Here is a 14,065-nt window from a genome sequence, read left to right as displayed (position 1 = left end):
ATGCTTAACTATTGCCAAGAAGCATCAAGGATCTAACTCTTTTAACAAGGAGTAGATAGGCTTGATGCTAACCACTCTTACAGGAAGGTTCACTGTTGCCAAGTTATCGTACTCAGAGCATGGTATTTCCCTGTTTTTGATGCTTAACTATTGCCAAGAAGCATCAGGATCTAACTCTTTTAATGAGGAGTAGATAGGCTTGATGCTAACCACTCTTACAGGAAGGTTCACTGTTGCTAGATTATCGTACTCAGAGCATAGTATTTCCCTGTTTCTGATGCTTAAATATTGCCAAGAAGCATCAGGATCTAACTCTTTTAACGAGGATCAGATAGGCTTCATGCTAACCACTCTTACAGGAAGGTTCACTGTTGCCAAGTTATCGTACCCAGAGCATAGTATTTCCCTGTTTCTGATGCTAAACTATTGCCAAGAAGCATCAGGATCTAACTCTTTTAATGAGGAGTAGATAGGCTTGATGCTAACCACTCTTACAGGAAGGTTCACTGTTGCTAGATTATCGTACCCAGAGCATAGTATTTCCCTGTTTATGATGCTTACCTATTGCCAAGAAGCATCAGGATCTAACTCTTTTAACGAGGAGTAGATAGGCTTGATGCTAACACTCTTACAGGAAGGTTCAACGTTGCTAGATTATCGTACTCAGAGCATGGTATTTCCCTGTGTGTGATGCTTAACTATTGCCAAGAAGCATCAGGATCTAACTCTTTTAATGAGGAGCAGATAGGCTTGATGCTAACCACTCTTACAGGAAGGTTCAACGTTGCTAGATTATCGTACTCAGAGCATAGTATTTCCCTGTTTCTGATGCTAACTATTGCCAAGAAGCATCAGGATCTAACTCTTTTAACGAGGAGTAGATAGGCTTGATGCTAACCACTCTTACAGGAAGGTTCACTGTTGCTAGATTATCGTACTAAGAGCATGGTATTTACTGGTGTCTGATGCTAACTATTGCCAAGAAGCATCAGGATCTAACTCTTTTAACGAGGAGCAGATAGGCTTGATGCTAACCACTCTTACAGGAAGGTTCACTGTTGCCAAGTTGTAGTACTCAGAGCATAGTATTTCCCTGTTTCTGATGCTTAACTATTGCCAAGAAGCATCAGGATCTAACTCTTTTAATGAGGAGTAGATAGGCTTGATGCTAACCACTCTTACAGGAAGGTTCAACGTTGCTAGATTATCGTACTCAGAGCATAGTATTTCCCTGTTTCTGATGCTAACTATTGCCAAGAAGCATCAGGATCTAACCCTTTTATCGAGGAGTAGATAGGCTTGATGCTAACCACTCTTACAGGAAGGTTCACTGTTGCTAGATTATCGTACTAAGAGCATGGTATTTACTGGTGTCTGATGCTTACCTATTGCCAAGAAGCATCAGGATCTAACTCTTTTAACGAGGATCAGATAGGCTTGATGCTAACCACTCTTACAGGAAGGTTCACTGTTGCCAAGTTGTTGTACTCAGAGCATGGTATTTCCCTGTTTCTGATGCTTAACTATCGCCAAGAAGCATCAGGGTCTTACTCTTTTAAGGCAACCCTGACCCCATTTTCCTTAATTTTAAAGTAGCCCCCCTTAACATCACCCCCGGCAACTCTAACCCCATTTTCTTTCAGTGTCTCCTCCATTAAACCATTCTTCTTCTCTCTACTAACATCCCCTGACTTAAAACAAAATCCTAATTCATTTATTCATCTCAAGAATAAGTAAATGTATATGTTTTAATTTTAAGGCAACCTCCCCCTTAACGATATATATGAGTTTCGTTATTGGAGCCCAGAACAGTTTTCGGGGTAGGAAGTCGGGAAATATAAGCAGCTGAGTACGACAATTTGGCCCTGTTAGTTGGCACACTCACCCAGGACAGTCAGGAGGGGCAGCCAAAAGACCGAGCCCTCAGCGGAACCCAGCCAGTCTCTCATGGGGGCCTCAGCACACAGGGCCGCCAGGGTGTGGAGGGTGTGGGCCACGAGGCTGGTGGTGAGGGTTGGCACGATGGCTGCGGTGATCTGAGGAGGTGCGCAGGGAGTGGCCGAGGAGAAGGCATCCTCGGCGCTGCGGGACTTCTCGGCGACGCTGGCCTTCTCCAGGTCTGTGGCGCTCTCTGCTGCGCTGGGCGAGGTGCAGCTCTCCACCTGATGCAGCACCTCTGTCTTGCACCACTCTGAGGGGAAGGAAAATATATGAAATAAATACATTAGTCATCATGCTGCCAAAGCGGTACAAAGTTCGCACATTTTCTTCTTTAAAACTGGAGTTGGAAAGTTTGGTTTAGTCGGCGCAACATCTGTGGTCATATGCCGGAGAGAGACAGAAGGGGAAGGGATTATAGGAGAAGGGAACAGTTGGAGTTTGGTTTAGTGGGCGCAACATCTGTGGTCATATGCCGGAGAGAGACAGAAGGGGAAGGGATTATAGGAGAAGGGAACAGTTGGAAAGTTTGGTTTAGTGGGCGCAACATCTGTGGTCATATGCTGGAGAGACAGAAGGGGAAGGAATTATAGGAGAAGGGAACAGTTGGAAAGTTTGGTTTAGTCGGCGCAACATCTGTGGTCATATGCCGGAGAGAGACAGAAGGGGAAGGAATTATAGAAGGGAACAGACCCCAGGAGACGGGACACAATCCCCGATTAATACCTGGTACCCATTCACTGCTGGGTGGACAGGGGCTACGTAGAGTATCGGAAAAGCCGCCCAAATTTTACCCCCAAAAAATAATGAAAAGAAGATTCTCTACTCATTCATACTGATGGGTATTTTTAGAGAATTATTCAACATTACATAACTTAAGCACAATGCTGAAAGTTAACCCAGTAGCAGCGACGGGCCAAATTTGTGGCTTTACCGTGTAGCAGTGACGGGCCAAATTTGTGGCTTTACCGTGTAGCAGTGACGGGCCAAATTTGTGGCTTTACCGTGTAGCAGCGACGGGCCAAATTTGTGGCTTTACCGTGTAGCAGTGATGGGCCAAATTTGTGGCTTTACCGTGTAGCAGCGACGGGTCAAATTTGTGGCTTTACCGTGTAGCAGTGATGGGCCAAATTTGTGCCATGATATAAACCCCAAAAAATAGATGATACATAATCTGATCACAAATGCTTTTATATATATTATGAAATGGTTTGTGTGAGGGGTGATTTTTTCTCATTTTTCTCGCTTGGAGGGACCATTAAGAAACATGGTCCCCGCTGCTACCAGGTTAAAAAATAAGAATGAGTTGAATTGATTTTTTTTTCAAGTCCTTCTCCTCCTCCGACTTACCCAGGATGCCGTGCACGAGCAGAAGCGGGAACCCAGAATCCAGCATAAGGTGGATGGCTTCTGGGGACTGGGCTACAGTGGCAAGGGTCTGCAGGTGGGCCGGGGTGAGGGATATGACGCTGGGGTCCTGCAGGATGAGCCGGCCCTCCACTGCGCCAGAGGACCCTTCAACGCCCTCCTTCATGTCGTCTGTCCGGGCGGCGCGGATCTCAGCCTCTCGGTCTTTTCTGTGGTGAGCCAAAAAGAGGCGAGGTAAGGGAGGGAACAGTTGGAAAGTTTGGTTTAGTGGGCGCAACATCTGTGGTCATATGCCGGAGAGAGACAGAAGGGGATGGAATTATAGGAGAAGGGAACAGTTGGAAAGTTTGGTTTAGTGGGCGCAACATCTGTGGTCATGTGCCGGAGAGAGACGGAAGGGGAAGGAATTATAGGAGAAGGGAACAGTTGGAAAGTTTGGTTTAGTGGGCGCAACATCTGTGGTCATATGCCGGAGAGAGACAGAAGGGGAAGGAATTATAGGAGAAGGGAACAGTTGGAAAGTTTGGTTTAGTGGGCGCAACATCTGTGGTCATATGCCGGAGAGAGACAGAAGGGGAAGGAATTATAGAAGGGAACAGACCCCAGGAGACGGGACACAACCCCTGATTAATGCCTGGTACCCATTCACTGCTGGGTGGACAGGGGCGTAGGGTATCGGAAAAGCCGCCCAAATTTTTCCACTCCGCCTGGGAATCGAACCCAGGCTCTCTCGGTTGTGGGCCAAGTGTGCTAATCACTGCACCACGGAGCCCCCAGGGTAAGGAAGGGAGTTCGTTCATTCATAACAGCACAGGACACACACATCTTACAGTAGTACCTTGCTTTGCCAGACTAAGGGAAAGAGTTCATTCATAAAAGCATAAGTGTTCAGCATTGGTAGGTCAACACACACACACACACACACACACACACACACACACACACACACACACACTACAGAATTACCTCACTTTGCCAGACTTGGATGATCTAGCTTTCATGAAATATAGATACACAACTTTTGAGTCAAGACATTCTCAGGAATTCAAACTTGTCTATTCATAAACGGCATAACAGCCCTTGACGGTACGCAGCTCCATGCATCTGCTGTCGCTAAATGCCTGGGCCATGATGGGTTTGGGCCGACCATCTGGCCCATACAGAAAGCCTACCGGCGCGATAGGCACGGATGAAAAATAAATAAATAAATAAAGAAAATAAAAAATATAAATTATCAACCGTGTTCCTGTTCTGTTTAATATAAGAGAGTTTTGTGCCTAATTTTGATATCTGGAGTGTTGTTATAGAGTTTATGAGCATTTAATCCCTTCACTCCAGCATCCCCGTAAGTCCTCTTCTGAGCCTCTTAATCCTCTTCTAAGCCTCTTAATCCTCTTCTAACCCTCTTAATCCTCTTAATCCTCTTAATCCTCTTCTAAGCCTCTTAATCCTCTTCTTAGCCTCTTAATCCTCTTCTTAGCCTCTTAATCCTCTTCCAAAGCTCTTAATCCTCTTCTAAGCCTCTTAATCCTCTTCTGAGCCTCTTAATCCTCTTCTGAGCCTCTTAATCCTCTTCTGAGCCTCTTAATCCTCTTCTAAGCCTCTTAATCCTCTTCTAAGCCTCTTAATCCTCTTCTAAGCCTCTTAATCCTCTTCTAAGCCTCTTAATCCTCTTCCCATACTGTGACGCCGATGTTTGCGTCACGGATGGAAAGGGTTAAAGTTCTCTATATCCTGCAGACACATTTATCATGTTTAATTTTCCCTTCCCCAAAATCAGATGCCGAGGTTAGACATTGCTTCCTGTCTTGAACAAGTGCGGAACATGTAAGGCTCTTCATCTCATCAGCTCTCCTCTTACTGATAGTCTTCAACCTCTTAATTTCCGCCGCCATGTTCCCTCTCTCCCATCCCTTCCCTTCCTTTCCCTTCCCCAAAATCAGATGCCGAGGTTAGACATTGCTTCCTGTCTTGAACAAGTGCGGAACATGTAAGGCTCTTCATCCCATCAGCTCTCCTCCTCTTACTGATAGTCTTCTACCTCTCAATTTCCGCCGCCATGTTCCCTCTCTCCCATCCCTTCCCTTCCTTTCCCTTCCCCAAAATCAGATGCCGAGGTTAGACATTGCTTCCTGTCTTGAACAAGTGCGGAACATGTAAGGCTCTTCATCCCATCAGCTCTCCTCTTACTGATAGTCTTCTACCTCTTAATTTCTGCCGCCATGTTGCCGCTCTCAAATCCCTTCCCTTCCCTTCCCTTCCTCACAACCCCTATGTTCCCTACACTGCTAACTCTGTGCCCCTACCTGTCGTCGGTAATTGATTGGTTGTTGTCGATTGCTGCAAGCACACTCATGTTGAGGAGCAGCTGCGTGAAGAGCTGTGGCCGGACGTGACACATGGAACACATGATATGGTCCAGGCCGACCTTCACCTCCCCTTCACTGCATTCAGACCAATCGTACACCCGTCTGTTGGGAGGAGAAAAGGTTTTGACATCATTGCATAAATAATGATAAGAGAAAGTGCTTACGAGCTCTTGAGAATCACAAGGATACAAGTGTTATTTCTAAAAGGTAGAAAGCTAGGGTTGAAGTTTGTCTCATCTATACAAAGTTGGAAAGTTTGGTTTAGTCGGCGCAACATCTGTGGTCATATGCCGGAGAGAGACAGAAGGGGAAGGAATTATAGGAGAAGGGAACAGTTGGAAAGTTTGGTTTAGTGGGCGCAACATCTGTGGTCATATGCCGGAGAGAGACAGAAGGGGAAGGAATTATAGGAGAAGGGAACAGTTGGAAAGTTTGGTTTAGTCGGCGCAACATCTGTGGTCATATGCCGGAGAGAGACAGAAGGGGAAGGAATTATAGGAGAAGGGAACAGACCCCAGGAGACGGGACACAACCCCCGATTAATACCTGGTACCCATTCACTGCTGGGTGGACAGGGGCTACATAGAGTATCAGAAAACCCCCCAAAATTTTTCCACTCCGCCCGGGAATCGAAACCAGGGCTCTCTCGATTGTGAGCCGAGTGTGCTAACCACTGCACCACGAAGCCCCCAGAAGGAGGAAGAAGAACAGGAGGAATTGGAGGAAGAAAAAGAGGGAGGGAAAAAGAGAAGGCATCACTACCAGGTTGTTGGTATCAAGGCTCACCTGAAGAGGGTGTCCGTGATGAGGCCGGTGATATCGTGCTGAGTGTTCCAGAGCACCGCAGCAATGCAGTGCAGCACCTCAGCATTCACTCCACTGCTAATACCCCCTGCGCCTGGGGACGACGGGGGAGAGGGATGCTGTGGCCGGGAGAGAGGCGGCCCCAAACTGTGGTAGTGGTCGTTGAGGACTGTGGCGATGGGCTGTGGCGGAGGTGTGGTGACGGCGTGGTTGAGCCATGACAGAAGGACACTCACGCCCTCCATGCTGCTGCTGCTAACACACAGCTCGTACAGCAGGGCGATGGCGGCGTCTAGGTTGGTGCTGCCTGAGGACGGGTCAAAACCACATTATAACAGGCAAAATAATAACACGGCTAATCACACTGACACGCTGGCAGATGATAAAGTTATATTTTTAACCAAACGAAATATAACTCTATCGTCTACCAGTAAGGGGAAAATAATTATCAATCTCGGTGATCCTACCAACAAGAATCCTCCTCCTCATTTAACCTAAGTCCATCACCTCCAATGTGCCTACCATGATATCATTAACCCCCTGAATGTTGATTTCCTAGCAGAAGACCTCACCAAGCTACAGGAGTGGAACAAAAAGTGGCTGCTACAATTCAGTGAAGAAAAATGTAAAGTCCTGCACCTTGGGAGAGGATATCCAGCATGCCAATACCACATGGGAAACACTCCACTATCCACCACAGAGGCAGAGAAAGACCTGGGAGTGTATGTTACCAGGCTACCAGTGAAGGGATATCCAGCACACCAATACCACATGGGAAACACTCCACTATCCACCACAGAGGCAGAGAAAGACCTGGGAGTATATGTTACCAGGCTACCAGTGAAGGGATATCCAGCAAACCAATACCACATGGGAAACACTCCACTATCCACCACAGAGGCAGAGAAAGACCTGGGAGTGTGTTACCAGGCTACCAGTGAAGGGATATCCAGCACACCAATACCACATGGGAAACACTCCACTATCCACCACAGAGGCAGAGAAAGACCTGGGAATATATGTTACCAGGCTACCAGTGAAGGCCAAATTTGTGGCTTTACCGTGTAGCAGCGACGGGCCAAATTTGTGCCATGATATAAACCCCCAAAATAGATGATACATAATCTGATCACAAATGCTTTGATATATATTATGAAATGGTTTGTGTGAGGGTGATTTTTTCTCATTTTTCTCGCTTGGAGGGACCATTAAGAAACATGATCCCTGCTGCTACCGGGTTAAACTACAAAAATATCTTACCTGCTGGCTGGCGGAGCAACGGGTGTGTCAGCAAGGTCATGATGAGGGTGTGGAGCAGGTGTGGAGAGAGGGCCGCCAGGGCAAGAGTGGTGGACTCCAAGGGCGCCGAGCCGACTGCAGCAAGATGCATGGGGCCAGGCGGGGTGAGCAGGAGGGTGACACAAGCCTCCATCACCCCCGGCACCCTCGCCCCAGCTTCCACCCCGACCCTGAGGCCTCCCTCCACGCGACACATGCATTGGTAGATAAGCCGGAGCCACCACATACTGAAGGGAAACATCCTTTTAACTTTACCGACCTGGGGTATACATGATCATTGGTTGGCCCTAATTATCAAGGTATTGCGTTCCTTGTAGTCCCCTCGAATGACACAGTGGAGGACAGACATTCATAACCTCCAAACACAAGCACCTGATAGTATTATATAAAGTCAACCCTCAAATAGTAGTTTCCAATACAGTCGTCCCTCAAATAGTACAGTTTCCAATACAGTCATCCCTCAAATAGTACAGTTTCCAATACAGTCGCCCCTCAAATAGTACAGTTTCCAATACAGTCGCCCCTCAAATAGTACAGTTTCCAATACAGTCGCCCCTCAAATAGTACAGTTTCCAATACAGTCGTCCCTCAAATAGTACGGTTTCCAATACAGTCGTCCCTCAAATAGTACAGTTTCCAATACAGTCGCCCCTCAAATAGTACAGTTTCCAATACAGTCATCCCTCAAATAGTACAGTTTCCAATACAGTCGTCCCTCAAATAGTACAGTTTCCAATACAGTCGTCCCTCAAATAGTACAGTTTCCAATACAGTCGTCCCTCAAATAGTACAGTTTCCAAAAGTTGGGTTTCGGTTTTATACGGATTGTTGTAGAAGATCTTTTAGGATTTTCAAACTTCCTGCTCGTCGGGAAATTTAGAAATTGTAAAAAATCTTCTTATCCACATAAAACGAAAACCCAACTATTGGAAACTGTGCTATTTGAGGGACTGTATTGGAAACTGTACTATTTGAGGGGCGACTGTATTGGAAACTGTACTATTTGAGGGACTGTATTGGAAACTGTACTATTTGAGGGACTGTATTGGAAACTGTACTATTTGAGGGGTGACTATTGGAAACTGTACTATTTGAGGGACGACTGTATTGGAAACTGTACTATTTGAGGGGCGACTGTATTGGAAACTGTACTATTTGAGGGACTGTATTGGAAACTGTACTATTTGAGGGACTGTATTGGAAACTGTACTATTTGAGGGGCGACTGTATTGGAAACTGTACTATTTGAGGGACGACTGTATTGGAAACTGTACTATTTGAGGGACGACTGTATTGGAAACTGTACTATTTGAGGGACGACTGTATTGGAAACTGTACTATTTGAGGGACTGTATTGGAAACTGTACTATTTGAGGGGCGACTGTATTGGAAACTGTACTATTTGAGGGACTGTATTGGAAACTGTACTATTTGAGGGACTGTATTGGAAACTGTACTATTTGAGGATGACTGTATTGTAAACTGTACTATTTGAGGGATGACTGTATTGGAAACTGTACTATTTGAGGGACGACTGTATTGGAAACTGTACTATTTGAGGGATGACTGTATTGGAAACTGTACTATTTGAGGGACTGTATTGGAAACTGTACTATTTGAGGGGCGACTGTATTGGAAACTGTACTATTTGAGGGGCGACTGTATTGGAAACTGTACTATTTGAGGGGTGACTGTATTGGAAACTGTACTATTTGAGGGACTGTATTGGAAACTGTACTATTTGAGGGACTGTATTGGAAACTGTACTATTTGAGGGGTGACTGTATTGGAAACTGTACTATTTGAGGGATGACTGTATTGGAACCTGTACTAGTTGAGGGTCGACTGTAGTGGAAACTGTACTATTTGAGGGGAGACTGTATTGGAAACTGTACTATTTGAGGGACTGTATTGGAAACTGTACTATTTGAGGACTGTATTGGAAACTGTACTATTTGAGGTCGACTGTATTGGAAACTGTACTATTTGAGGGCCTACTGTATTGGAAACTGTACTATTTGAGGCGACTGTATTGAAACTGTACTATTTGAGGGGCGACTGTATTGGAAACTGTACTATTTGAGGGATGACTGTATTGGAAACTGTACTATTTGAGGGGCGACTGTATTGGAAACTGTACTATTTGAGGGGTGACTGTATTGGAAACTGTACTATTTGAGGGACTGTATTGGAAACTGTACTATTTGAGGGACTGTATTGGAAACTGTACTATTTGAGGGACTGTATTGGAAACTGTACTATTTGAGGGGTGACTGTATTGGAAACTGTACTATTTGAGGGACTGTATTGGAAACTGTACTATTTGAGGGATGACTGTATTGGAAACTGTACTATTTGAGGGACTGTATTGGAAACTGTACTATTTGAGGGGCGACTGTATTGGAAACTGTACTATTTGAGGGACTGTATTGGAAACTGTACTATTTGAGGGACTGTATTGGAAACTGTACTATTTGAGGGGCGACTGTATTGGAAACTGTACTATTTGAGTGACTGTATTGTAAACTGTACTATTTGAGGGACTGTATGGGAACCTGTACTATTTGAGGGACTGTATTGGAAACTGTACTATTTGAGGGGCGACTGTATTGGAAACTGTACTATTTGAGGGGTGACTGTATTGGAAACTGTACTATTTGAGGGATGACTGTATTGGAAACTGTACTATTTGAGGGACTGTATTGGAAACTGTACTATTTGAGGGTCGACTGTATTGGAAACTGTACTATTTGAGGGGTGACTGTATTGGAAACTGTACTATTTGAGGGACGACTGTATTGGAAACTGTACTATTTGAGGGACTGTATTGGAAACTGTACTATTTGAGGGTCGACTGTATTGGAAACTGTACTATTTGAAGGACTGTATTTTAATCTGTAGTATTTGAGGGACTGTATTGGAAACTGTCCTATTTGAGGGACTGTATTTGAAACTGTACTATTTGATGGGTGACTGTATTGGAAACTGTACTATTGGAGGGATGACTGTATTGGAAACTGTACTATTTGAGGGTGACTGTATTGGAAACTGTACTATTTGAGGGTGACTGTATTGGAAACTGTACTATTTGAGGGACTGTATTGGAAACTGTACTATTTGAGGGACTGTATTGGAAACTGTACTATTTGAGGGGTGACTGTATTGGAAACTGTACTATTTGAGGGATGACTGTATTGGAAACTGTACTATTTGAGGGGCGACTGTATTGGAAACTGTACTATTTGAGGGATGACTGTATTGGAAACTGTACTATTTGGGGATGACTGTATTGGAAACTGTACTATTTGAGGGATGACTGTATTGGAAACTGTACTATTTGAGGGTCGACTGTATTGGAAACTGTACTATTTGAGGGTCGACTGTATTGGAAACTGTACTATTTGAGGGTCGACTGTATTGGAAACTGTACTATTTGAGGGATGACTGTATTGGAAACTGTACTATTTGAGGGATGACTGTATTGGAAACTGTACTATTTGAGGGATGACTGTATTGGAAACTGTACTATTTGAGGGATGACTGTATTGGAAACTGTACTATTTGAGGGATGACTGTATTGGAAACTGTACTATTTGAGGGATGACTGTATTGGAAACTGTACTATTTGAGGGGCGACTGTATTGGAAACTGTACTATTTGAGGGTCGACTGTATTGGAAACTGTACTATTTGAGGGATGACTGTATTGGAAACTGTACTATTTGAGGGTCGACTGTATTGGAAACTGTACTATTTGAGGGTCGACTGTATTGGAAACTGTACTATTTGAGGGTAGACTGTATTGGAAACTGTACTATTTGAGGGTCGACTGTATTGGAAACTGTACTATTTGAGGGTCGACTGTATTGGAAACTGTACTATTTGAGGGGCGACTGTATTGGAAACTGTACTATTTGAGGGATGACTGTATTGGAAACTGTACTATTTGAGGGATGACTGTATTGGAAACTGTACTATTTGAGGGATGACTGTATTGGAAACTGTACTATTTGAGGGATGACTGTATTGGAAACTGTACTATTTGAGGGATGACTGTATTGGAAACTGTACTATTTGAGGGACTGTATTGGAAACTGTACTATTTGAGGGATGACTGTATTGGAAACTGTACTATTTGAGGGTCGACTGTATTGGAAACTGTACTATTTGAGGGTCGACTGTATTGGAAACTGTACTATTTGAGGGATGACTGTATTGGAAACTGTACTATTTGAGGGACTGTATTGGAAACTGTACTATTTGAGGGGCGACTGTATTGGAAACTGTACTATTTGAGGGATGACTGTATTGGAAACTGTACTATTTGAGGGATGACTGTATTGGAAACTGTACTATTTGAGGGATGACTGTATTGGAAACTGTACTATTTGAGGGTCGACTGTATTGGAAACTGTACTATTTGAGGGGTGACTGTATTGGAAACTGTACTATTTGAGGGACTGTATTGGAAACTGTACTATTTGAGGGACTGTATTGGAAACTGTACTATTTGAGGGACGACTGTATTGGAAACTGTACTATTTGAGGGTCGACTGTATTGGAAACTGTACTATTTGAGGGGCGACTGTATTGGAAACTGTACTATTTGAGGGATGACTGTATTGGAAACTGTACTATTTGAGGGATGACTGTATTGGAAACTGTACTATTTGAGGGATGACTGTATTGGAAACTGTACTATTCGAGGGACGACATTAAAGACATATTTGACAAGTGAAGTCTGACCAGCAGTGGAGGGTACCTGGAGCGATGGGGCGTGTGGTCTGCCGTGGGGGACTCGTGTGAGCCCCGCGAGGCCTCCCTGAAGGTGGTAGTGCCGAGGAGCTTCAGCTGTGACAGGCCAAGCGTTGAGGAGTCGCGGGGTCGGTGGAGCCGTACCACCACGATGGACGCCACGACCGGCCGGGGCAACACAAGCCGCACCCGTGAGAGGCCGGCTGTGCTGAGCGGCCCGCTGACTGGCATGAGGTAGCCACCCTCGACGCCAACCTCCACGGACACGGCCGAGGGGCAGGCTGGAAAGGAAGGAATGCTTTGGTGAAGGATGATAATGAATGGAAAAAATAAATACGCATCTTTGTGCTGTAGACCTTCCATAAGTGTATTTCTCTTTATGGATTTTCATATAATGCACCCTCGAACTGACTCCTTCACACACACACACACACACACACACACATACAGACAAAAATAAAATAAAGAATTCCCACCAGTCCCAAATTGATACATCTCATTAAAATTACAACTCAATTTTGCTTGAATTTCATAGGTAATTATGTGATAAGTAGAACGTCTATTGCATATCAATATACATATAAATTTGTTCAAGTTGGAGAGGCGGCCGAGGACACACAGGGAAGCCAGGTCACTCACAGACGAGGGAGACAGTGTGAGGGAAGAGGTGGACTTCGTGGAGCAGCACGGCGCAGGGCAGAGTGAGAGTCAGATCCACCCAGCTCTCATCAGGGTAGAAATGGTATGACCAGGGTGCACTCTGTGTGGGGCGGGGCATCGGTTACTATCTGAGGATGGATTTTCCTCTTTGAATATAACACGACAGTCACCCCTCAAATAGCACAGTTTTCAATGGTTCGGTTTTGGTTTTATGTGGATTTTCTAAGATTTTTAAAGGGATTTTTTAGGGTCGTATTTTAAAACATTTCGTCGCTCAAGTTCACATATTTGGCATGGCTATCGTAGGAGCTGTAGGCCTTTCCAGGGGTAGTTTTATGACCCTGGTGGTAGTGTGACCCTTCTTCTGTACCGTGAACCTGAAGAAACACTCACTAGAACTTGACTGACCCCATCTTTGACCTTTAGAAATAGCTGATGTGAAAAGCGATTGTGTCTTAAAATACGAACCTAAATTTCCCGACAAGCATGAAATTTAAAAATCCTAAAAGATCTATGACATAAAACCAAAACCGAACTATAGAAAACCGTACTATTTGAGGGGTAACTGTGAATAGAAGACTAAACCATTCCCCACCTTGGTCCTCTGGAAAAGTTGGTTCGAATCGACCAGTACATTGGCAGGTCGGGCCGTGGGGTTGCTGGAGGTGACCACGGCAAGGGGGGCAAAGTTGTAGAGGCCTTCCGTCTGTTCCACCGGTTCGCTGCGCTTGTTGGAGGGGGCGTTCTGGGTGGAGGGTGGTAGTGGAGGGGCGAGGTGGTTCATCACGGCTGTCACCAAGCCTCCTCGGCCGCCTCCCATCATTCCAACACTGCTCACCAAGTTCTCCCAGAGCATCTGACAAACGGTGAATT

General features: G+C 45.0%; 1 protein-coding gene and 1 long non-coding RNA gene across 3 annotated transcripts in view; one reads left to right on the top strand and one right to left on the bottom strand.

Moving 5' to 3' along the window:
- The window catches only part of LOC126986789 (baculoviral IAP repeat-containing protein 6-like), a 99,516-nt gene that overhangs the window by 21,379 nt on the left and 64,072 nt on the right, over positions 1-14,065 (bottom strand). The window contains exons 46-53 of the mRNA XM_050843163.1: positions 13,788-14,048; positions 13,172-13,292; positions 12,540-12,813; positions 7,740-8,005; positions 6,462-6,786; positions 5,613-5,777; positions 3,289-3,515; positions 1,886-2,191 (exon numbers count right to left, since the gene is read on the bottom strand). Of these exons, the coding sequence (XP_050699120.1) occupies positions 1,886-2,191; positions 3,289-3,515; positions 5,613-5,777; positions 6,462-6,786; positions 7,740-8,005; positions 12,540-12,813; positions 13,172-13,292; positions 13,788-14,048 (1,945 nt within the window). The remainder of the gene's footprint in view (positions 1-1,885; positions 2,192-3,288; positions 3,516-5,612; positions 5,778-6,461; positions 6,787-7,739; positions 8,006-12,539; positions 12,814-13,171; positions 13,293-13,787; positions 14,049-14,065) is intronic.
- LOC126987634 (uncharacterized) lies at positions 8,798-12,233 on the top strand. Of its 2 annotated transcripts, none has more exons than XR_007741066.1 (2): positions 8,798-8,943; positions 11,574-12,233. It is a non-coding gene; the product is annotated as an uncharacterized LOC126987634 (long non-coding RNA). The 2 variants fall into 2 exon arrangements; XR_007741067.1 differs by lacking the exon at positions 8,798-8,943 and adding an exon at positions 9,372-9,500.

The sequence above is a fragment of the Eriocheir sinensis genome, chromosome 6 (genome assembly GCF_024679095.1).
Source record: "Eriocheir sinensis breed Jianghai 21 chromosome 6, ASM2467909v1, whole genome shotgun sequence".
In the NCBI taxonomy this organism is placed as follows: Eukaryota; Metazoa; Arthropoda; class Malacostraca; order Decapoda; family Varunidae; genus Eriocheir; species Eriocheir sinensis.
The sequence above is the reverse complement of the archived record's forward strand: the minus strand, read 5'-3'. Positions and strand labels throughout refer to the sequence as shown.